Raw genomic sequence first — 25,351 nt, forward strand, 5'->3', positions numbered from 1 at the left:
ACTTTCCTATAGACACCCTCCTAAACCTTGTGGGCGGCCTTCCCAGAAGAGTTGAAGCTGTTATAGCTACAAAGGGCGGGGCCAACTCAATATTGAACCCTACGGACTAAGACTGGGAGGCCATTAAAGGTCATGTGTGTGGGAAGGGCGGGGCCAACTCAATATTGAACCCTACGGACTAAAACTGGGAGGCCATTAAAGGTCATGTGTGTAAAGGCCGGCGGCCCAATACTTTTGGCAATATAGTGTATATTGAAAACATATCAAAATATATAAACACATGTAACCCAGCCCACCCCTCTACCCTTCCCCCCTACCCCGCATCCCCTCACACCCAGCATCCCCGGTCAGACCCCCACCCCACTCTAGTACTCCCAGGGCTACCCCCACCCACCCCTCCCTATATTCCCCTAGTCCCCCTATCTTAAGAAAGCTGGAAAATGTCCTCAAAGCTTCCCTCTGTTCCAGTGCCAAGACTGGTGGAAGATGGTGCAAGTCTATGTAGTGATGTGATTTCTTTGCCCATTTTCCAGTGTATACTTTTATTATGTTTGTTTTGCCCTTTTCCAATATGGCTGCTATGCTGTCTGGGCACTGAGGATGAGGTCATCAGAGAGACTTGTGAAAAAGAGGGAAGTGTGGATTTTCCTGGGAGAGAGAGAGAACTCAGACTGTAAGTGTTGCAGAGTCCCCTCACTGAGACATGCAGAAAAGACTGTTAATGCTTTAATGTTCCTGTTTGGAAGATACTTTATGTTGGATGGTCACTGAATGTTATTTGTTGAATACATGGACTTTCATATACACTGCTGTGTGGATTACTGTCTATGTGGATGATACATTTCTCAGTTGGGATATCACTTGTTATTCACAAGCCCCAATTGAGTGGAGGCACTAGTGCTTGTTAGAGATCTTGTCCTGATCACACAGATTATAAGGATTCTGCTCCTAATTACTATACAGGTGATGCCATCATACCCCAGTAGCCGCAAAGAGTGTACAAATAGTGCTACATCTATATAGATATATTGCCCAGCTAAAGTCTGCAGTGGAGCAATATGGTCCCAATATAGATACACTGGATGTAACCCCACTTGGAGGAGGATAGTGAGCAGACCACAAAACCCTGCTTACAAAAGGGCCTGGACTTTTCTCCCAGTTGCCTGGAAATCAGTATGAAATCTATAATGATATATGTCATTTTCTTAGATGAGTTAGTTTTAAACTTATGTACATGCACAGAGAGGTGCAGGAGGGTGGGGAGGATACATGCAAGGCCGAATCACAGCATGTTGATCTTAGGGATATTGATGAGCTTGACTACCTACAGGGTAATACCTGGCTGGACTCAAACATGTTAGACCCACCACCACCATCTGGCTTGACAAATAAGGCCAAGATATAACAGAAACCTCAAACTTTTTTGGAGGTGGTAACTAAAAATATAAGAGAAATGGATTGAGATTATTTCTTGCCAGATGAAGACAATTTGTCGATTGGAGAACATAGAGCCCTTAAGGAGCTTAAAGACCTTAGAGAGGTAGTTATTAAGCCCAGTGACAAGGGTGGGAATGTGGTTACTGGAAAGAGAGAGATTATGTTGAAGTGTATAGACAGTTGAATAATTTGTGTTGTGAAAGGTGTGTAAATAATCCCTTTCCCGCCCTTTTCACTGAAATTAATTTCAAGCTTGAAAAACTTTGAAGTGGGGTTGATTAAGAAAAAAGAACGGGACTATCTGCATGTGTAGGAATATAATATTCCTATGTTCTATGTTACCCCAAAGGTCCATAGGAATGTAACCCAACCACCGGGGAGGCCTATTGTCTCAGGGGTAAGTGGACCCACCGAACACCAGGGACAATATGTAGATAAGAGAATTAGACACTTAATGGAAGAATTACCCTCATTTGTCCTGGATACAGGGCACCTTTTAGGAAAATTGACAGATTTGAAGTTACCGGTGGATTGCATTCTGGTGGAGGTGGACGTGGAGTTGTTATGCACGTCCACTCCCCACCAGATAGGAATCCAGGCCATCACAGAATGGCTGGAATTGAGACATCCCTTGTCCCTTGAATTCTTGGTAGAATTGTTGAATCTCATACTCCACAATAACTTCTTTATGTTTGACGGTAAGTTTTACCGTCAGACTAGAGAAGTTGCGATAGGCACGGCATGGTGTGCCATCATATGCATGTCAACATTTACTGGTGGGCTGGTGGGAGAAAACTATAGTGTATGAGAATCCTATATATCACATAAATGTAGCTATGTGGGTTCACTATATAGATGATGTGCTAGTGGCATGGAGATCAGTGGAAGAGTTCCATTCGTTCATAAAAGAATTAAATCGTAATGATAAAATATTTTTCTTACGTACAAAGTGGATCAATGTGAAATGGAATTTCTGGATTTGAAAAGCAAAAAAGTAGGAGATAGAATGGAGACTACAACGTTCCACAAACCTACAGCAGGAAATACACATCTCCATGCCACTATCCATCACCCCTGGCCACTAATTAGAGGCATCCCATATGGACAATTCCTAAGAAGTAGAAGAAATTGCCCAAATATAGATGATTACCATATCGAGAGCCAAGCCTTAAAAAGGTTCCGAGGAAGGGGATATCCTAATTCAGTGCTAGAAAGGGGAAGAATGGAAACATTAAAACAAAATAGGACACAGTTGCTGCAAAATAGAAAACATAGAAATTACAGCAAGACAATATAGGGTTGGTCACCAGGTATGGAACACACTGGCACCAGCTAGAGTCAGTGCTTAATAGGCACTGGCATATTTCAATGCTAGATGGTAGATTAATACTGGGGAAAAGACCCTGGATTATAGCAAAGAAAGCCCCTACCATAGGTGACACCTGGTTTGTAGTGAATATAGGAGCAGAAGTGAACCCATGTACATAAAACCACCACTAAAGGGCATGTTTGCGTGTGGACATTACTCCATATGCAGATATGTCGATAAAATTTAAGAATTTAAAGATTTAACAGGTATGAGAACATATTCTATTAATTCCTTCCAAAACTGTTCATCATCATGGGTTATATGCAGGATTGTTTGCCCATGTAATAAGGCCTATATAGGTAAAACAAAAACTGAATTCAGACGTAGGATAGGGGAACATTTAGCTAGTATAACTAGCAAAGATGATGAGCCACAATAGCCGTCCATTTTGAACAATAACATAACTCATCCCTGAAAGGTATAAAATGTGCAGATATTTTTCAATTATTATCAGAAAGGAGGGGAGATAAAGATAAAGTCTTCTTGCAAAAGGAGGAAAGATGGATCTTTTTATTAAATACTATGAGCCCCTATGGTTTGAACAATGATTTATCACTGCAACCATTCTTATGCAGATGAAGATCTATGCCTAGTTATATATCTAGGTGATTGGCCGCCATCCAGGCATAAATAGTAAATTAATGAATTTAGCCCATGGTTGGGAAAATGGTGGATGGAAAGGAAGAGACATTGGGGCATAGTCCCCTGTCTTGTGATGTGCATGTATGCTGACCAATCATTAGGGGGCACCCATGTGGAATATATGGTAAAATTATCCCTGGGAGGTTGCTTTAATGCTTTAAGAGGTGGAACACAACCGCATTAATGGAGACAAATAGCAGCGGCTACCTGGGGAGATTTTCCAGCTTTCCTAGGATAGGGGGACTAGGGGAATATAGGGGGGGTGGCCCCGGGTTTACTAGAGTGGGGTGGGGACCGACTGGGGGGTGCTGTGTATGTGAGGGATGCGGGATAGGGGGAATTGGTAGGGGGATGGGGAGGCGGAAGGGTGGAGGGGTAGACTGGGTCGGGGTACCATGCATTTATGTTTTCAATATATATTTATTATGTCCAAAATAAATAATGCCATTGATAACCTGTGAGGTGCTATATCGTTCTTGGTGGGTTTTTTGTAGTACCTCAGCTATCTACCCGCACATAGTTGTGAACACTACATACAGTTGCCCAGTTTGCGGCCTTGTTTTCCCAGCCGTCATTGTTGGAATACATTTGCCTTACAGTTTGTCATCTAGGCTGATCACAGGACATACATTTGCAGGCCAGGATACAGCAGTGCCAACAAATTCCTTTTTTCAAAAGCAGGATTCCCATTACAGTTCATTCTGCCTTTGATATTCAGAGGGAGTTGTCCTTGTCCATGGACATTTATGCCAATTGTTGTTGTTCATTACTTCAAGCCTGCCATATGTTAAATGCATTAAAGGTGACCCCTGTCCTAATTTACTACCATCAAGTAAAGTGTTAAATATTCCCCTTTTCCTTCACTACCGTTGTGTTACCGTCCTGAGGAATTATAGTCTACACCTCCAACTCAACTTCATACCAACTGAGCCCCATAAGCATGCAGAAGACACTGTAGTGATCTTAAAAGGACATTGCTCAATTTCAAATGAGAATTCCTTTATTTCACAGCTAATCCTTGTTATCTAGTTCTGAGGGCCCACAGTGAGCTTACCTGTTTTTTGATAGTAGCTCCTGCTCACTGGGAATTCATCATTCCCCCTCAGACTGGAGGCAATGGGTTATTTCTGAAAGCAGACCTGCTAACAGTCATTGTTACTTTAATGTGAACGATGTTTCTTTTGCTCATAATTACCAAGAGTGATTATATTTGCTGCATATATCAGTGCTATTTTGCTCTTTTTAATTCCTATATAAATGTTATATTAGTTTATACTAACTTGAGAGTGCATTTTGCAGATGTGAATTATCTGAGTCACAAGAGCAGAGGTTGGGCTTTCAAGGGGAGGTCCAGATTGACAGGGAACCCAAAAATTACTAAGCAGCCCTTAAGAGGGTAGTGCTACAATTTTAAATGTCACTTTTGCAGGAGTACATCCTACATGTGCCCAATTTCTCAGTCATGTTTAAGGTATCCCTTTATCCCTGTTGTTTAAAAGAATTGTGTACACTGTATTAATATTTATCTTTAGACATTATTAGGAGATCCACTCACTGTTGAACAGAATTATTTTTTTTTCTTTGGCATTGGTACATATTTCCCTGGCATCACCCAGCTACCCATGTGCCTCTTCCCAAAAGTTTGCAAAATGACTGACTTTGAAAGGTCAGAAAAGACCAGATTTGACTCCAGTAGACTTCAGTAGGGTTTGGAGACTGTTCGGAGCTTCATGGATTAAATATTGGGTTCATGGATTAAATATTGGGTTCACGGATCTTTCCTCGATCAAACCTAGGCCAGTTTGCTTCTCACTGCACAAGAAGCATACTGCTATTTTTCATGAGGAATTAAAGATAAAAGGTAAACATTTTAGGATAGGCATAATTTGACTTCCACACATGAAGGTGCCATGCAAAGGGGTTTTCTAATATAGGATTTCAAAACTAATGATCAAAGTATCACCTTTGGTTGATGGATGTGCACATAAATCTCTTGTAATATATATTTTTAGGTTCAACCTAAGACAGTTAATATGAAGCACGTTTCCTGCCAGATTTTTAAGAGTAGTTTCATTAAAGAGAATTTAGCAAAAGGAATTAAACTGTCAAACATGGCTTTGTAACTTTAGAAAAAATTAGGGCAAGGAATCTCCATCATATCTTACATCCTGAAAGATGCAAAAAGCCAGTGGGTGTTTGAACCAATCAACATACAGTGGGGATCGAAAGTTTGGGCACCCCAGCTAAAAATTTGTATTAATGTGCATAAAGAAGCCAAGGAAAGATGGAAAAATCTCCAAAAGGCATCAAATTACAGATTAGACATTCTTATAATATGTCAACAAAAGTTAGATTTTATTTCCATCATTTACACTTTCAAAATAACAGAAAACAAAAAAATGGCGTCTGCAAAAGTTTGGGCACCCTGCAGAGTTAATATCTTGTACTGCCCCCTTTGGCAAGTATCACAGCTTGTAAACGCTTTTTGTAGCCAGCCAAGAGTCTTTCAATTCTTGTTTGAGGTATCTTTGCCCATTTTTCCTTACAAAAGTCTTCCAGTTCTTTGAGATTTCTGGGCTGTCTGTCACGCACTGCTCTTTTAAGGTCTATCCATAGATTTTCAATTATGTTGAGGTCAGGAGATTGTGAAGGCCATGGCAAAACCTTCAGTTTACGCCTCTTGATGTAATCCCCCGTGGATTTCGAGGTGTGTTTAGGATCATTATCCATTTGTAGAAGCCATCCTCTCTTTAACTTCAGCTTTTTCACAGATGGCATCAAGTTACCATCCAAAATTGGCTGAAATTTTATTTTTTTTTTTATAAATATTTATTAAATTTTTCCAATTCATATACAAGACATTTCAACATTTCTATTAAAATAATTATCCCAAGTGTTTTCTCTTCTTACATAAATTATCCCTGTATGTGAATTTCTTTTTCTTACCCCCCCCCTCCACCCCCCCCCCCCCTCTCCTCCAACCCCTCTCCTCCAACCCCTCTCACGCTCAACATTCTTTTTACTCTCATTAACTACATATTATTCTGTTGTTTCTAAATCTCAATTCTAAGCCAGCTTCCAAGAATGTTATCTCTTCATATATTTCACCTTTTCTCTGTATTCTTCCCAGCCTTTCCATTTTTTATTATATAACTCCAGCTTGTCCTCGTGCGTGTAATACAATCTTTCTGTCCCAGAGATCTGATTTACTCTAACCATCCAATCCTCCTCCGTTGGCACCGGTCTTTTCTTCCAAAACCTGGGTATCAGACTCTTTGCTGCGGTCAAGTAATGCCATATCCCAGAACTCTTATATATTTTCACTGAGAGCTCTGAGATATGGAGGAGACATACTTCTGGATCTAATCCTATATTGATTTTTGTGATTTTCCCTATCAAATACACTATCCTCCGCCAAAACACCTGTATTTCTGGACACTCCCACCACACATGATACCACGTGCCCACCTCTCCACAACCTCTCCAACACATCTGTGAGATTTCTGTATTCATCTTGTGCTCCAGGTAGGGGGTAATATGCCATCTATTCAAACACTTATAGCTTATTTCCACCTCTCTCATACTAATATTCTCGTGAATTAATGTGAACATCTTCTTCTTCTCCTTCTCCTCTATTTTTCTTCCCATATCCCTTTCCCATTTCTCTATGTGCATTAATTTTGTGTCTATATCAAGTTCCATTAATATCTTGTGTATTTTTGCCATACCGTGTCTACCATTTCCCCGTGACTCAAAGATTTTCTCAAATGGATTCCAGTCTTTTCTAGTTCTTATTGGTTTTGGAAGGCTTTCAAAGAAATTCTTCAGTTGGTAATATCTTAGTCTATCCATCTTATTAAAGACTTCACCCTTTCTTTCCTCCATGTCCTTATATGACCCCATTTCCTCTCCTACCATTATATCTCTCAATTGCGCCTCCTGTTTTATTATCCATTTCCCTGCTATACTATCTTTTCCCGGGGTGAAATATTTTGTATTCCTAAGTGGCATTAGTTGTGAATTAAAAACCCACCCCTTTTGTCTGTGTAATAAATCCCATTCTTTTAAAACATTAAGAGTGTATGTGCTTGTGCTCCCCTCTAATTCTCTATATTGTGCAGGGACCCAGATACTATTACTCAAACTTTTTCCACTCAGTGCTTTTTCAATTTTAACCCACGTTTTCTCCGGATTATGAATCCAGTCGAAGATTCTTGCAATAATCCCCGCTTTGTAATATCTCCTAAAGTCTGGTACCCCCAATCCTCCTCTTTCTTTGCTTCTGGTCAGCGTTTCATAACCTATTCTAGGCTTTTTATTCCTCCATATGCATTTTATTATCATTTTCCTCAGTTCTTTAAAATATGCCTCTGGGAGTTTAATTGGGATCATTTGAAATTTATATAATATTTTGGGGACTATTACCATCTTTATCAAGTTTATGCGACCTATCCACGATGGATTTCCATTTCCCACTCTTCTCAACTCCTCCTTAATTTCATTTAATAGCGTTATGTAATTGGCTTTATAAAGGTTCTTATTTGAGGCTGATAGTTTTATTCCTAGATATTTTAATTCTTTATCTCTCCAAAGGAAAGGGAATTCCTCTTTTAGTTTTTCTTTTTCACTATTTTTGAGATTTATGTTTAAGATTTCGGTCTTTGTCGGGTTGATTTTTAGGTTTGACAGGTCTCCGTACTCCCTCAATGCTTTCATTAGATTTGGAAGTGATGTTCTAGGATTTCCTACATAAAACATCAAATCATCCGCATAAGCCACTACCTTGTGTTCTCTGTCACCTATCTTTATTCCTTTTATGTCTATATTCCTCCTAATCGTGGACAATAAGGGCTCCAGTGATAACACATATAGCAATGGAGACAATGGGCATCCCTGTCTTGTACCATTTGACATCTTAAAGTACTCTGATCTTCCTCCATTTACCATTATGGTAGCGGTAGGCCCTCTGTACAACTCACTAATCCACCCTCTCATTCTATTTCCCATTCCTAATGCTTCCAGAGTATCCATCATAAAACCCCAACTCACCCTGTCGAATGCCTTCTCAGCATCTATCGACATCAGTATCATTGGGGTTTTACCTTTTTTGCCCTCCTGTATAAGCAACAATGATCTCAAAGCATTATCTCTGCCCTCTCTTCCCGATACAAACCCCACCTGATCTCCATGTATCCATTCCGGCATCAGCTCTTTCAGTCTATTTGCCAGAACCTTTGCATATATTTTAGTGTCTACATTCAGCAGCGCTATTGGACGATAACTCGCACATTGTGAGGGATCTTTATCTTCCTTCTGTATCAATACTATATTCGCCTGTAAAGACTCTCCCCTTATCTCCATCCCATTCCCCAAGGCGTTCATATAAATCTTCATTTTGGGGATTAAAAGCTCTTTATATTTTTTATAGTATTTGGCCGTATATCCATCCGGGCCCGGGCTTTTCCCTCCCGCCATACTTTCTAATGCTATTTTTATTTCCTCTAAAGTTATTTCTGCTTCTAGAGAGTTCCGTTGTATTTCTCTTAATTTCGGTAGGCCTGCCTCCTCTAGGTATGTCTTTCTTTTCCCTCTATTTACTGTTTCCGTTTTCCTAAGCATATCCTGAGGTATAATATTATACAGCTCATTATAATACTCTTTAAATATTCTAGCAATATCCTTGGTTGCGTGTACAAATTCCCCCTTGGGATTTCTTATTTTCTCGATATATCTTATTTTCTATTTTTCTTCTTTCTTAAAGTTCTCATTAAATACTTTCCCGGCCTGTCTCCCCATCTATACCTTTCACTTGTTATTTTATTAAAGACTCTTCTTTTTTCCTCCTCCATTACATTCTCTAATTCTTCTTTCTTCTTTATTAACATCTGCATTGTCTCCTTAGATCTTTCCCTTTTATGCACCTGTTCAAGATCATATATTTCATTTAGTAATCTATTTATCTTTTCTCTCCTTTCTTTTTTCTCTGATGTAAACTTTATGTGCTTCCCACACCGTTGCAACCGACACATCCTCTGTTTCATTCTCTTTAAAAAACCATTCAATTTCCTTCTCAATTCTTTGACCAATCTCTTCCTCCATGAGGAGTGCCTCATTCAACCGCCATACATAACCTTCTTTCCCTTCCCTTCCCCATCTTAACTTCATTGCAACTGGGGCATGATCCGACAGGGTACTTCCTTCAATTTTTACTTCTGCCACCAACTCTATCATTCGATGTTCTACTAATATGTAATCTAGTCTAGAATAAGTCTCATGAACGTGCGAAAAGAAAGTATAATCTCTCTCCCTCATGTTCCTGATTCTCCAGATGTCCACCAACTGACATTCATGCATTAATTTCTTTAACATTCTCAAGGATTTGCTTTCCTCCCTCCTCACAGAGGAAGTGGTGTCTATCCGCGGATCCATACAGATGTTAAAGTCTCCCGCCACTATCATATACCCACTTTTAAAATCCATCAATCTCTTCAACACTTCTCTCATAAACCTCTCCGGCCTCTTATTTGGACTGTATATGTTTGCTATTGTACACTCAATTCCCAGTAATTTTCCTCTCAAGAATAGATACCTTCCCTCCAGATCCGTCAATCTCTCCTCCACCTCAAACCTTATATTCTTTGCGAAGCCTATAGCAACTCCTTTTGCTCTTTTAGTTGGTGAATCCGCATAGAACCATGTTGGAAAATATCTAGTCCTCAATCTAACCTTCGACTCTATCTCCAGGTGTGTTTCCTGCAAGAATACCACTGAGGCTTTTCTATGTTGGAGTTCTTTAAATAACCTGAATCTCTTTCCTGGACAGCTTAACCCTCTTACATTGTAGGTTATATATTGGATTTCTTCCATCTTACTCTTTTCCTACCTTCTCTCTCTTCCTCCTTCCCTTCCTCTTTCTTGTTCCTATAGAGCGTTTTTATCCTACTACCCTTTTCCCTCCCCCTATCCCTCCCCCCCTCCCACAGTACTCCCCTCCCCTTTTCCCTCCCCCCCTCTCTTAATGCACCCCTCGATCCCTTTCCTTTCCCTCCCCTCCCCCCTCCTCCCTCCCCCCATCTCCTCCCCCCTCTTTTTAGGCCTTCCCTTTGCCTAACCGTCATTTGTGGAGATAACGTCCACCTTTGACTTAATCCTTAGGGCTTCACTCCTCCCTTGGACGGCCTCCCCTCCTTCCGGATCCCCCCCTTGAACTTCTCTCTACCTGTACTTTCTAAAGAAGAAAAAAAAGAGAAAAAGAAAAAGGGGCCAGGCTGGAGGAACTAGGGAGAGAAAGAAGCGATGGAATGGGAGCAAGGCAAGAGAAAAAAAAAAAAACAATTCTCTCCTCTTCACTCACCCCCCCCGCCCCTCCTCCCCTCCCCCACCCTCCTCCAACCCTCCCCTCTCCCTGATCCACCTCCCCCATATTCTCCTTCCCAGCCATTTATTTCAATTTTCTGCATTTCCAGTCTATCACAAAAATTTCTCAAGTCCTCTGGGAACCTCAAATGTGCTGTTATTCCATTTTTCCATCCTATTAAAGTCTCTGGAACTCCCCATCTATATTGCACCTTCTGTTTTTTCATCTGCTCCAGCAAAGGCCTCAGAGTTCTCCTCCTCTGGAGAGTCTCTAATGACAAGTCCGCATATATTTGAATATCCATTTCTCCATACTTTATAACTGATTTTCCCTTAGTTTTCCTCCAGAGTCTGTCCCTTTGCTGTAGATCATAAAATTTTACAAGTATGTCTCTCGGCCTGTCCTTCTCATAATTCCCCTGGAGTTTCCCATTTCTAGAGATTCTTTCTATATTAGTCCTTTCCATTTCAGAGTTTTCCATTATATAGTTCAGTATTTTGCAGACCATCTCTTCCAGTATTTCTCCCTTTAATCTTTCTGGTACCCCTCTTATCCTTATGTTTCTCCTTCTTTCTCTGTTCTCTTGAATTTCCGCCTTATACTGCAATTTTTCCTGAACTTTTTCCATGTTTATTATCTTCTTCTCTAATTCGGAAATAATCTGGGTCTGATTTTTAACTTTCTGTTCCGTTTCTTCCACTCTTAACAACAACTGCCCCAGATCGTTCCGAATATTTACCATTTCTTGTTTTATTGTTCTCTCCAGATCTTTAAACATTTCTGTCATCTCTTTTTTATTTGGAATTTGTAGATCTTTTTCTATCTCTGATATTTGTTGATTGCTAATGTCCAATTCTAATGTTTGTTTAGGACTGCTTTGCATACTTAGATCAGATTCTCTATCTTTTCTGCTTTGGGGTCTTTCTGGGGTCACATTTCCCTTGGATGTATACTTTTTAATTGTTCCCGTTTGGGTCCCTTTAGGCCCAGTTCCTTTTGTACTTTTATTTTTCATTTCTTCTGTAACTTTTAATTTCTTCTCATAGACTTATACTTTACAAACAAGGGAATTAATAAGGTGTAGAGGTAGAATTCCCAGCTCTATCTTCCCACCTTTCTATGCTCCTTTGGCTGCGCTCTTCTCCTTATTTTTATTGTTATTCTCTGGGGGTCCCCCCCTTTTCTCTCTCTCCCAGCTCTATACAGTTTGTTTTTTTTTATTTTTATAATTAGAGCCTCCGCCAGTCTCACTCACCCATCCTGCGCTTCTTGTGAGACAGCTCCAGGCTCCACTCTCCAGCTTCCTCAATAGGTTGGCTCTCTTCCTCTCAGGGGGACCCTCCAGGACTTCCTCCACTCTCTTCTGCCTTGTTGGTCCGCTGGTCGGGGAAGCCCACCATCAATCCCCTGCCAGGGCTCCAGAGGCAGCAGGTCGTCCGACCAAACGGGGATCCCTCCTGCTCTCCGTCAGCCTCCGGCCGGGCGGCCGGCTTCCTTGCCTCCCAGGGATGCACCGCGGCCCGTCACATGTCCCGGCCGCGCCTCCCTGTCTCCCGGCACCCCAACTCGGCGTCCAGGCTCAGCGTCCTCTCCTCTCTCACCGCAGGCAGCCGCTCAGCAACAGAAGCCAGCAAACCCCCCAGACAAGGTAGGTCTCTGGCTTCTAAGGCTCCATCTCCGTGGGGGGGAATTTTTTGAAGTTCAAGGGGGGTAGGTCGGAGGAGCCTCGTGCGGGAGCTCCTACCACGAACTCTCCGCCGCCGCCATGGTCAGGCTCCGCCCCCTCCATGACATGCACATTTCGACCGGCTGAAATTTTATTGAATCCATTTTTCCTTCTACTCGTGAGATGTTCCCTGTGCCACTGGCTGCAACACAACCCCAAAGCATGATTGATCCAACCCCATGCTTAACAGTTGGACAGAGGTTCTTTTCATTAAATTCTGTGCCCCTTCTTCTCCAAACGTACCTTTGCTCATTCTGGCCAAAAAGTTCAATTTTAACCTCATCGGTCCACAGAACTTGTTTCCAAAATGCATCAGGCTTGTCTATATGTTCATTTGCAAAGTTCAAATGATTTTTGTGGTGAGGACGTAGAAGAGGTTTTCTTCTGATGACTCTTCCATGAAGACCATATTTGTACAAGTATCTCTTTATAGTGGAATAGTGTACCACAACTCCAGTGTCTGCCAGATCTTTCTGGAGGAATCGTGCAGTCAAACGTGGGTTTTGAATTGTTTTTCTCACAATCCTGCGAGCTGTTCTGTCTGATATTTTTCTTGGTCTTCCAGATCTTGCTTTAAGTTCCACTGTTCCTGATGACTAGAGATGAGCGAATCGAACATGACGAAGTGGAATTCGTTCCGAAGATTTGGAAAAATTCTATTCGCGACGAATCCGAAGATTAGCAAACTTCGGATGCACGAATCGAATTTTCCCAAAAATGGCGGCGACATGTGTGGCGACGGAGGAAATGGACAGAGAAGATGGGGCGGGGATCTCTGGGAAGGCGCGCAGACAAGGCTCGCTGACCCATAATGCATTCATGACATGTGATCGCATTAGCCAATTAGCAGCCAGCCAGCACTGTGTAATGGTGGAGCTATAAATGAACAGCTCATGAATTGCTTTCTATATGTGTCGCCTTTGAGGCCGCTGGCTGGGCAGCTGATGAATTGATTTGTATATATGTACTTATTGTCCGCTGTCTGGACAGCTCATGAATTACTTTTTGTATATAGCCTTCCAAACCACTCTCAGAATAAGTCATGATATTCATGCTGTGTATAGCCTTATAGGCCAATGGTCAATCAAGTCATGATTGTTATAGTGTGTATAGCCTTATAGGCCGCTGTCTTTACAACTTTATAATTCCATGCAGTATATAGCCCTATCGGCCACTTTCTGGCATCCAGTTGCTGTAGCCCCCATCACCACACTGTGCCATGGGCCCCTGTACCGCCTTCTCATACTGCTGCCAGATCCATCCTCTGCCATGTGCGTCTTTGTCATCTGCTCACGCTGCTTGGTTCCAGTTTTAAACCTAGGCCTGCGTATGGCTTCCGAATACTGCTGCCTCCACCGCCACCCTGCGCCATGTGCCTCTGTCGTCTGCTCACGCTGCTGACGGCTTCCGCTTTTTAAACTAGTCCTGTGTATGTCTTCCGAATACTGCTGCCTCCACCGCCACCCTGCGCCATGTGCCACTTTCGGGTCTCCTCACACTGCTGCCAGGTCCATACTGATTCATGGCTCCCTGTACCGGCTCCTCATGAACGTGGTTCAGCGGGTTTGCATCACTTAACGGCAAATCGTTGACAAACGCTGGGACGTTCAGTGTTGTGCGCATTAAGCCAGACACCAAAGGGCAGCACAGACCTGTTATTACTCGCTCAAGCATGGCTGAACAAAACCAGTCTCTACCACAAATTGGACCCAGACCTGCCAAGGGTCTCGTAACTAGATTGCACGGAGGAGTAGAGTCCGTTATTGGAATTTAATAGACAAAACGCCACACCAAAAAGAGTGGCCATTTCCAACACTTATTCCAGAAAGAGGAACAACCCGTTTCATATACGGCCCGTAGACGTTTCACGTCTGCCACATTCAGTCGACTTAAGACGCAAGCTCCACTTCCTGTGGTCTCTGACCGTCGATATACCTTTAAGTGTCAGCTTTGAAGCTATATTCCCTCCGGAGCACTGACACTGGTGCCCTTCCGTCAACATGCCTTTAAGTTTCAGTTTTCAACCATATTCCCCACAGAAGCCAAACTCTTGGGTATCCCAGAAGCTGCTCAGCGGGTCCCGGATCGCCACTCAGCCATTGGACTCTTGATAGTCGTCTCCCCACACTGCTGCTGGGGGGACTTTTTAACCTAGGCCTGTGTATGGCCTTCAATTGAAGCTGCTTCCGCTCCGCCACTCTGCCATTGGACTCTTGATAGTCGTCTCCCCACGCTGCTGCTGGGGGGACTTTTTAACCTAGGCCTGTGTATGGCCTTCAATTGAAGCTGCTTCTGCTCCGCCACTCTGCCATTGGACTCTTGATAGTCGTCTCCCCACACTGCTGCTGGGGGGACTTTTTAACATAGGCCTCTGTATGGCCTTCAATTTAAGCTGCTTACGCTTCGCCACTCTGCCATGGGCCCCTGTACCGCCTCCTCTTGCTGCTGCCAGGTCCAGAGTGTGTCATGGGTCCCTGTACGGCCTCCCATTGCTGCTGACTTCATCGCCAGACTCTGCCATGTGCCACTTTCAGGTCTCCTTACACTGTTGGTGGGTTCCATTTTGTGATAGGGTGCTGTATGGCCTTCCATTGCTGCTGCATCCACCGCCACCCTGCGCCATGTGTCTCTGTCGTCTGCTCACGCTGCTGACGGCTTCCGCTTTTTAACCGAGGCCTGTGTTTGGCTTCAGAATAATGCTGCCTACACCGCCACCCTGCGCCATGTGCCTCTGTCGTCTGCTCACGCTGCTGCCAGGTCCATACTGATTCATGGCCCCCTGTACCGGCTCCTCATGAACGTGGTTTAGCGGGTTTGCATCACTTAACGGCAAATCGTTGACAAACGCTGGGACGTTCAGTGTTGTGCGCATTAAGCCAGACACCAAAGGGCAGCACAGACCTGTTATTACTCGCTCAAGCATGGCTGAACAAAACCAGTCTCTACCACAAATTGGACCCAGACCTGCCCAGGGTCTCGTAAGTAGATTGCACGGAGGAGTAGAGTTCGTTATTGGAATTAACTGTGAGGGACTTTTAAACCTAGGCCTGTGTATGGCCTTCAATTGAAGCTGCTTCTGCTCCGCCATCCTGCCATTGGACTCTTCATAGTCGTCTCCCCACGCTGCTGCTGGGGGGACTTTTTAACATAGGCCTCTGTATGGCCTTCAATTTTAGCTGCTAACGCTCCGCCACTCTGCCATGGGCCCCTGTACTGCCTCCTCATGCTGCTGCCAGGCCCGTAATCTGCCATGGGCCCCCGTACCGACTCCTCATGCTGCTGCCAGGCCCGTAATCTGTCATGGGCCCCTGTACCGCCTCCTCATGCTGCTGCCAGGTCCAGAGTGTGTCATGGGTCCCTGTACGGCCTCCCATTGCTGCTGTCTCCATCGCCACACTCTGCCATGTGCCACTTTCAGGTCTCCTCACACTGCTGGTGGGTTCCATTTTGTCATAGGGTGCTGTATGGCCTCCCATTGCTGCTGCCTCCACCGCCACACTGTGGCTCCACACTCTGGTTTTGGCCCCGTGACTGCCCAAATGAGTGAAGTGTGCGGTGGTTCTAAGATCGACGGCACTCATCTGCATGTCATACTGACTGACAGTATTATTTCTCTTCCCCAGCAGACTCCAAGGGCATTTAAATTAAAGGTACAGTGTTCTGCACTAATATAAAGGCTCTCTGAAGCCTAGAAACACCCTTTTTATAAGTTAAATTCGCAGCGAATATATTCGGCTCGAAGCGAATTTATTCGGCGAATTCGGCGAATCAGCCGAACCGAATTTTTGAATAATTCGCTCATCTCTACTGATGACTGCCATTTCTTAATTACATTCCGAACAGAGGACATTGACATCTGAAAACGCTTTGCTATCTTCTTATAGCCTTCTCCAGCTTTGTGAGCGGCAACTATTTTCAGTTTCAATTTTCTAGACAACTGCTTAGAAGAACCCATGGTGCTGATTGTTGGGGCAAGGTCAGACGAGTCTGGGCATTTAAAACCTTTGAGATTGACATAACCTGGTCTTCCCAGATGATGATTGAGAACAATCCATGACACTGGCAGGTCTCAGCTTTGCAAAGGGGGCAGTGCATGCTATAAATTCTGCAGGGTGCCCAAACTTTTGCAGACGCCATTTTTTTGTTTTCTGTTATTGTAAAGTGTAAATGATGGAAATAAAATCTAACTTTTGTTGACATATTATAAGAATGTCTAATCTGTAATTTGATGCCTTTTGGAGATTTTTCCATCTTTCCTTGGCTTCTTTATGCACATTAATACAAATTTTTAGCTGGGGTGCCCAAACTTTTGATCCCCACTGTACATTACAATTTTCTTTTGGTGAAGTGACTCTTTATATCTGTTTTTCTTATGATTTTTACTGATTGAAATAGTTTTCAGGTCTCAGGAAATCCCTGCCAAACATTATTATAGCTACAGGTCCCAAAACATTTGTGTGGCCAGTAAGTTGTAGCTATAATTATAAATAAATGAAAAAATAATTTGGTGTACCTGGCATATTTGCCACCCAAGGCAGATTATTTCTAACACCCTGATAATCATTCGATAAAAATGAAACAAAAAAATAATAATGACAAGAAAAAGACATTGCAAATTGTGCTGTCCCCTCACATTTGTTGTCAGAGATGAAAGTCCCCCTACATTGGGGGTCAGAAGAAAAGAGTTCCATATATTCATTGGGAAAGGCCCCCCCCCCCCTACATTGGTGATCATTGGTAGAAAGGGCCCCCCATATTGGTGGTAAATGGATGAAAGGCCCCCTTTTATTAGGGATAAGTGAAATAACCCCCCCCCCCTTAAATTGGAGGTTCATAGAATAGTGTCTCCCATATTGATGGTCAGAGTAGATGGCCACAATGTTTGGTGAAGACATGACTGATCAGTGGAAGAATGGCTTTCTTATATTAACAGTGGAAGAAGGGTCCCCAGATATTAGTGGCCAGGGAAGATGGCCCTCTTTGCATGTATGGTCAGTACAAAAATGTGTCCTATTTTGGTGGTCAGTGGAAAAGGTTCTCTACAGTGGCAGTCAGTGGAGAGGACCCCCCCTTCCCCCTTACAATAGTGATCAGTGGAAGGAGGGTCTTTGTATATTGGTGGTCACTGGAAGAAGGGTCCCGTTATTTTGGTGTTCCTTACATTGGGGGTCAGTAGAAAAGTGCCCTTTATATTGATGTTCATTACAGAAGCCCCACCTGCATTTGTTGTCATTGTAAGCCATATAAAAGCCCTCTCATACTGGTGGACAGTGAGAAAGAGCTTCATTACATTGTTGTTCAATGGGGAAAAAAAGGCCCCCTTATATTTGTTGTCAGTAGAAGGGCCCCCTTATATTGGCGGTAAGTGAGAAAGACCTCCCTTACATTGTTAGTCAGTAGAAAAGCACCCCATTACTTTGGGGGCCAGTGATAACGTGCCCCTTATATTAGTCGTCAATAGAAAAGAACGTCCTGAACTAATGTTCAGTGAAGAAGCCTTCCTAACATTGGTGGTCAGTGGAACTAGATTTTATTTTTTATTGATTGTTAGTATAAAAGTGTCCCTTTCCAGCAGCAGCGGAAACTGAAACATTTGGCATCATTATTACTGCCGCTGCTAAATGTGACAGCTTTCCCTCAGGCTTCTTAGAAAGTGAGTGAGCAGTGTCCTAACAAACATTTATTCCTGTCTAGTGCATTTAGCTGTCAGCTAGGGTATTCTGGCTGAGTGCAGGATGCAAACAAAGGGAAGGTATTGAGTAAAAAAAAATAAAAATTAGTGTGCCTGTCCTCTAACTGCCATTGCTGGATCTAGAGGGGTGCTGAAGTGAGCTGCGACCTCCAGATTTCAGTTGTGCCACTGAAAATTGTAGTGTCTCATATTAGGGGTGGTCAGTAGAAATGTGTCTCCTATTTTGGTGGTCACTAGAGAAGGCCCCTATATTAATGGTCAGTGCAGAAGGCCCCCCTATACTGGAGATCAGTGAATGGAGGGTAGTCGATGGAAAATGCCCCCCTTACATTGGTGGTCAATAGAAAGATATCCCTTATATTGGTGGTCAGAGAGGAAGGACGCCCTCTACATTGTTCAGTGGAAAAAAGTCATCCTTATATTTGTGGTCAGTGAGGAAGGAACCCTTTTACAATGGTAGAGTGGAAGAATAGCCCCCTAATAATGGTAGCTATTGGAAGAAGGACCCCCTTTTATTGGGGATCAGTCGAGAAGACCCCTTTTCTTATTGGTAATCAGTGGAAGAAGAACCCCCTTATATTGCTGGTCAGTGAAGAAGCACCCCCTTACATTGTTGCTCAGTAGAGAATTGCCTCCTCTACTGAACTGATGGTCAGTGGAGAATTCCCATACTTACATTGGTGGTCAGTAAAAGAAGGCCCGCCTACATTGGTGGTCTGTAGAAAGGTCCCCTTACATTGGTAGTCAGTAGTTCCTTGTATTTGGGGCCGGTGCTAGTCTATTTTGTGCCCTAGGCAAGACCAGCTACTTGCAAACCCCCCCCCCCCCCCCCCCGCACACATACACAAATAAATACATAATTTTAAAAATAGTAGAAAATATTAAATCAACAAAACATGAAACTTTTTTTAATTTGCAAAAATAAGTACCGTAAGATGCCACCAGCACCAACATTAAAGACAAAATCAGTGTCCCGGACGGACTGTATCTGTAGCTGGCAGTGGCAGGGTGATAGTTGCAGTGAGTGGAGGATGATGGATCCACACTCTGACAGATCCCAGGCTGGAATTCCTCAGACAATGGGGGGAGATAAAACAATGTGACAGCAGGCAGGTGAACTGAGCGATCCCACACAGTGACATCCGACACAACACAACACTAGAAGAGCAGACTGTGGGATTGTGATGATGTCATCACTTACTGACACATTGCACATGTGATGGATGGCCGGCTGGCTGGGTCACACTCACACAGACATATGACATCAGAGCCAGACATCACCTTCCTCAGCAGGTGCAGCTCAGCCTCTGCTGATGAATGGGAAGAGAAGTGCTGGAAATCCACAGTAATCAGCTGCTGCCAGCTGGCTTGCAGTAAAGGACGGAGTCTGAGAGGAACACTGGAAGGAGTGGCAGATCCGCTGCTACACTGGCCCCAGACACCTAACATCTTCCTCTGTCCTTTCTTCCTCCCCTCTGCCACGCTTCCCCTCAGCTGAAGGATCATTCATGACATGGCCGAGTCCCCCACAGAGAGAGTGCCGGTCTGTGCTGCGCCCAGGTGCCCCAAGGTGGCAGTGCACCCTAGGCGGCTGCCTAGTTTTCCTAGTGAAAGCACCGGCCCTGCCTGCAATGATGGTGAGCCCTTCCCTTTTTCATTGGTGGTCAGGGTAGGAAGGGCACCCATATATTGGTGGCCAGAGAATACGCCCCCCTTACATTGGTTGTCAGTAGAAAAGTGCACCCTTATACTAATGGTCAGTGGGAACAAGGGATCACTTACATTGGTAGACAGTTGAAAGAGGAATGCACATTACAGTAGTGGTTTCATTTGTGGTTAGTCAAGGAACCCCTAGAAACCACTAAAGGAACCCTGAATGACAGGCTGCTTTACATGCTTAAGCTGGCTCTGGGCATGCAGAAGCCCTTTTAATAGTACTGAGCAGGGAGCAATTGTCCATCCTTAAATGCCTGGGTATCCACCACTGTGTATTTTACATAGGAAAGTGGCCCATGAAGGGTTCTGTACTTGCTTCCTTATTCTCAATAAGAGGACGGAAGCAATAGCCTAACCACAGAATAGGTTTCAAGGTGGATGACTGAAAATCTCTGTAAGTTAAAGAGTGTTTTCAACTCTTATTGCCCCTATACCAGCCCAAATGCCTCCATCCTTGCTCAACAGTTGCACCTGGCTGTAAAATCAGGTATGAGACATTCTTTGCCACCCTCTATAAAGAATATATTGTTTGACATTATACTGTACCCACCATTTCTGAGGTCTCTCTCTATCGACATCCTTATCTGATTCTCACTGATATCTTTAAGAACCTTTTTGATGGTTGCTGCTCCATGTCTTTCAGTGTGACATCTGAAGATAAAGTCAACAATATCCTCTATGGATTTGTCTTCAAGAGTTTTCATGCTAATGGGTCCAGCTCCAGGAGGGGGCTTCAGCTGAATAAGACCCTTCTTAAAATGTTCCAGTCTATTCCCATCCAGACCTCTCAGATGTCCTGAAATTATTTGTTTCTTTGTCATAATTGGGTTGGTAGGATTTGAACTCTGCCAATTGCAAAAACAACAAAAAAAATGTCAAAATGAATTTCTTTTATGATGTACAATCACCAGTCACTTTACTAGGTACACCTTATTAGTGCCAAATTCTGACCCTACCATCTGAATGCCGCAGCAACCAGTCTGCCCTTTCTCCTCTGACCTCTGACATCAACAAGGCATTTTCCTCCACACAACTGCCGCTCACTGGATATTTTCTCTTTTTCGGACCATTCTCTGTAAACTCTAGAGATGGTTGAGCCTGAAAATCCCAGTAGATCAGCAGTTTTCAAAATACCCAGACCAGCCCATCTGGCACCCACAACCATGCCACGTTCAAAGTCACTTAAATCCCCTTTCTTCCCCATTCTGATGCTCATTTTGAACTTCAACAAGTCCTCTTCACTGTGTCTAGATGGCTAAATGCATTGATTTCATGCCATGTGATTGGCTGATTATCAATTTGTGTTACCAAGCAATTGAACAGGTGTACCTATTAAAGTGGCCAGCGAGTGTATATTAGGTGTCATTCTCAGTATCTTTTCTCTGTATGTTATACCTCTTATTTTGTATGTTTAGCGCAGTTCTCAGGATCTGTTCTTATTTATGTACAGAGAACCTGCTCTAGCTAAAATTGAGTGTATTAGGTGCTAGGATATAGTCAACCTCAGATATCAGCTTTTCTTGGCCCTGCAGATCCTTCCTACCTTTTGTGGGTTGATTGCTTCCTCCTGTTGTTGAAAGAAATCTCCAGTAAATCGTGTGGGAGGGTTGGCCCTATGAATTGACCTGTTATGAATATTTATCTGACCCAGTCAAACCCTGAAGAGCTATATTTAGATTTGGCTCTGGAGATGATAAATGATTGACGGCAGCCTTTCAGAGCTAACCTTTCTCCGGGGGTTTATTTGCTTATATGAAGGGATTGCTGGCATTAGTCTGGGGAATGTTCTGAAGGCTCAAGAACCAAGCTGGAGTGTATACCTGGAAGGAGCTGAGCTGGAAAGAATATCGTTGCCAAATGGTGTCACAGAAGACATAGGTAGAGATGACGTCTGGACCTTGTAAGACGTATTCTTTGCCCATAGACTCAGGTACCTGGCTCACACATGGTTAATAAACCGGTTTTGTGGGAGAAAGACAATGACTGCTTGGGGTTGTTTCCTCACTACCAGCATTCACCCAGAGGCCATCCAGAAGATGTCAGCTGCTTTTTATGGACAAACTGTCCTCTATTTTTGTGCTTTAAGTGTCCTTTGTAGGATAATCTATCAGACTTGTGTAGAAAATGTATGCACTGTATATATCAGGCTACACAGTATATAAAAATATATATATATATGCTGTATATACAAGTATGTGATGTTGATACACTGCCAGTCAAGTTCGGCAACCGCTGCATTTTAAACATTTAAAAGAGAGAGTAACGACTTTTTACTCTGCTAATTCTACTCAAAACCCATCTCTTCAGGGAAGCCTACCCCACCCTCACCTAACGGCCATCCTCCCTCATTCCTCCCACCACTTCATCCCCCTCAGCCACTTCCTACTGTACCTTTACCCCCTCCCTCCTAGATTGTAAGCTCGTAAGAGTAGGGCCCTCTTACCCCTCGTACGTTGTTTGTTGTTGTTGTACTGTGCCATGTATTGTCCCCCCTATTGTACAGCGCTGAGCAAACCCTTTGGCGCTATATAAACTCATAGTAATAATAATAATATTCAAGAGGCAGATGCCTTGTAATTGTAGGCCAGCCTGTTTACGAATATGCAATGGTGCTGAAATGTAGGCTGTTTATGTAGCACTACACCCTTAGGAGTTGCTGAGTTTTCCACACCTGCACACTGGAGTCAGTAAACACTCCTTGAGCTTGGTTTTGATGTTTTATTAAGGGGTTTTGAACTTGGATGCGGTTGAGGGATGTATGGGATTCCCAAGGGAACTGTGAGGACAAACTCCTTAGCAACTTGAACAAGTCCATGGACAAAGTCTCTCCTTTGAAGAGCTCTCCAGCCCTTCTGGTGTACCATCTCAGACCCCAGATGAAACCTTCTTTTCACCCAGCTGCCTGAGGGTATCCCTTGGGCAAGGGGACCCAGAAGGAGGGAGGTATCAGGGAACTGTCTCATCCCAGGCTGCTACCCAACCTCTATCCAAAAAACGAACTAGCTTCCTCTGGCTAAAATTAAGGTGCGCTAAAATTAAACAATGTAAAAAATCATGACACATCATTTATCAACTTCACATTTATATTGTATGTACTGACTCTGCATAGTAGCATTTTCCTTGTGCTGTGTGTTGGATGTAATTCTTAGTATCTGTTCTTATTCCTAAAGTGACTCTTTCCCTAAAGTTAAATATGTACAGTAATATCCACCCTGGATAAGACATACATGAAGTCTAGCCTGTGTGAAAACCATGGCTTTCTCCATTGATACAGAACAGTTAATGTGAGTTGTCATCTGAGAACGTGAAGTGTGGCATTTGTAGAATCAATAGGTGAAAATAAAGGGGAAAAAAATCATAAAGGTAAAACTAATGCAGCCACCTCACTATTCATTAGATTTCAGTTCTTTCAGTCGTACAGACTCAGCATCTCATGTCGGTGTTAACTCTATCCTTCTCCTCCTTCGAGGCCCACTGGATCCGACTCTTCTCTCCCACCCCTCTGAGCATTGCAGTAATCTATCGGCCTCCTGGACCCGTATCCTGCTTCCTTGACGACTTTTCCGTCTGGTTGCCCTTCTTCCTCTCCTCTGAGCTACCTACCATCATCCTTGGTGACTTCAATATCCCTATCAATGTCAACAACCCGGCTACATCCCAACTCCTCCACTTAACCTCTTCTTTTGCACTCACACAGTGCACACAGTCCTCCACCCACACCGATGGGAACACCCTGGACCTCGTTTTCTCCCATCTCTGAACCCTCCACAACCTCACAAACACCCCTTTCCCTCTCTCTGACCACAACCTCATTTCATTCTCCGCCTCGCCGTCCTATAACGCCTCCTCCCCCAAACGTCAAACCATCACCAGCCGTAACCTCCGCAACCTGAACCCCGGCCCCTCTCCACTCTGCAGCTGACTGACTGTACGACAGTATCCTTCCACTGTCATGCCCTGACTTGGCCACTACTGCGTACAACGACTCACTGTCAGCTGCCTTAGACTCCTTAGCACCCCTAACCACACGTAGCATTAAACCCCGACCGCTTCAACCCTGGCAGAATGACCAAACTAAAAATCTTAAACGATGCAGTCGTGCACTGGAGCGTTTATGGCGCAAAACCAGATCACCTCGAGCGTTCTCCCTCTTCAAATCCTGCCTTCCTCACCTACTCCTCCTCCCTCCATGCCTCCAAACAAGCCTACTTCGTAACCCTCATCAACACCCCCTCCACCTGTCCTTGCCGGCTCTTCTCCACTTTCAACTCCCTACTCTCCCCCCCACCCCCACCCAGTACCTCACCCACGAGATTGCCAATCACTTCCAAAATAAAATCGACGCAATCCGTAAGGACATCGCCAATACTCAACCTACCTCCCCACCTAGCCTCCCTCCCACTATAACCCCATCAACTCTCCCCTCCTCTGACCTCGCAACCGCCCTGCCCCCCACCACACCTAACGTCCCGCACACTATAACCTCCCCAACACTCCACTCTTTCAGCCTTGCTACCACTGAGGAGTCACTAAGGTCTTCTCAGAAGCCCGCCTCACCACTTGCCCTCTTGACCCTATCCCCACACAACTCCTCCGGTCACCCTCCTCCATCCTACGCTCCCTCACCCACATCTTCAATCTCTCCCTCTCTACTGGCACATTCCCCTCCCCCCTAAAGCACGCGCACATCACCCCCATACTCAAAAAACCCTCCCTGGACCCCACTGACCTGAACAACCTTAGACCCATCTCCCTGCTGCCATTTACTTCTAAGCTCCTTGAGCACTTAGTCTACAATCGCCTAAGCACACACCTCACTGACAACAACCTCCTTGATCCACTACAGTGTGGCTTCCGTCCCCTACACTCCACCGAAACCGCCCTACTCAAAATCACCAACGACCTGCTAACCGCCAAAGCCAATGGCCACTACTCAGTCCTCTAATTCCTCGACCTTTCCGCGGCCTTCGACACAGTTGACCACCCCCTCCTCCTTAACAAACTACACTCCCTCGGCATCAGAGAGTCCGCTCTCTCCTGGCTCTCCTCCTATCTATCCCAATGCTCCTTCAGCATTACCTATAACGCTACCACCTCCCCCTCTGTTGGGGTCCCCCAAGGCTCTGTCCTCGGGCCCCTTCTCTTCTCCATCTACACCTCCTCCCTCGGCAAACTGATACACTCCCACGGCTTCAACTATCACCTCTACGCCGATGACACGCAAATTTACCTCTCCATCCCTCACCTTACCCCTTCAGTCTCCGCCTGTATCACCCACCTACTAAACGACATATCAGACTGGATGTCGCTCCATTTCCTCAAATTGAACCTTTCCAAAACCGAGCTCCTGATTTTCCCCCCAGCCCACGCCCCCCCCATCCTCTCCATCACGACCAACAACGCCACCATCAG

The 25,351-nt window shown here is 44.1% G+C and overlaps 1 protein-coding gene across 1 annotated transcript in view; it reads right to left on the reverse strand.

Annotated features, from left to right (window-relative positions):
* Positions 1-25,351, reverse strand: part of LOC149443513 (uncharacterized) — a 246,550-nt gene that overhangs the window by 195,338 nt on the left and 25,861 nt on the right. The window contains exon 3 of the mRNA XM_089655603.1: positions 20,490-20,784. Within this exon, the coding sequence (XP_089511729.1) occupies positions 20,490-20,784 (295 nt within the window). The remainder of the gene's footprint in view (positions 1-20,489; positions 20,785-25,351) is intronic.

This window comes from Staurois parvus, unplaced genomic scaffold, assembly GCF_062004578.1.
Source record: "Staurois parvus isolate SC_StPar_1 unplaced genomic scaffold, SC_StPar_1.0 ptg000854l, whole genome shotgun sequence".
Classification (NCBI taxonomy): domain Eukaryota; kingdom Metazoa; phylum Chordata; class Amphibia; order Anura; family Ranidae; genus Staurois; species Staurois parvus.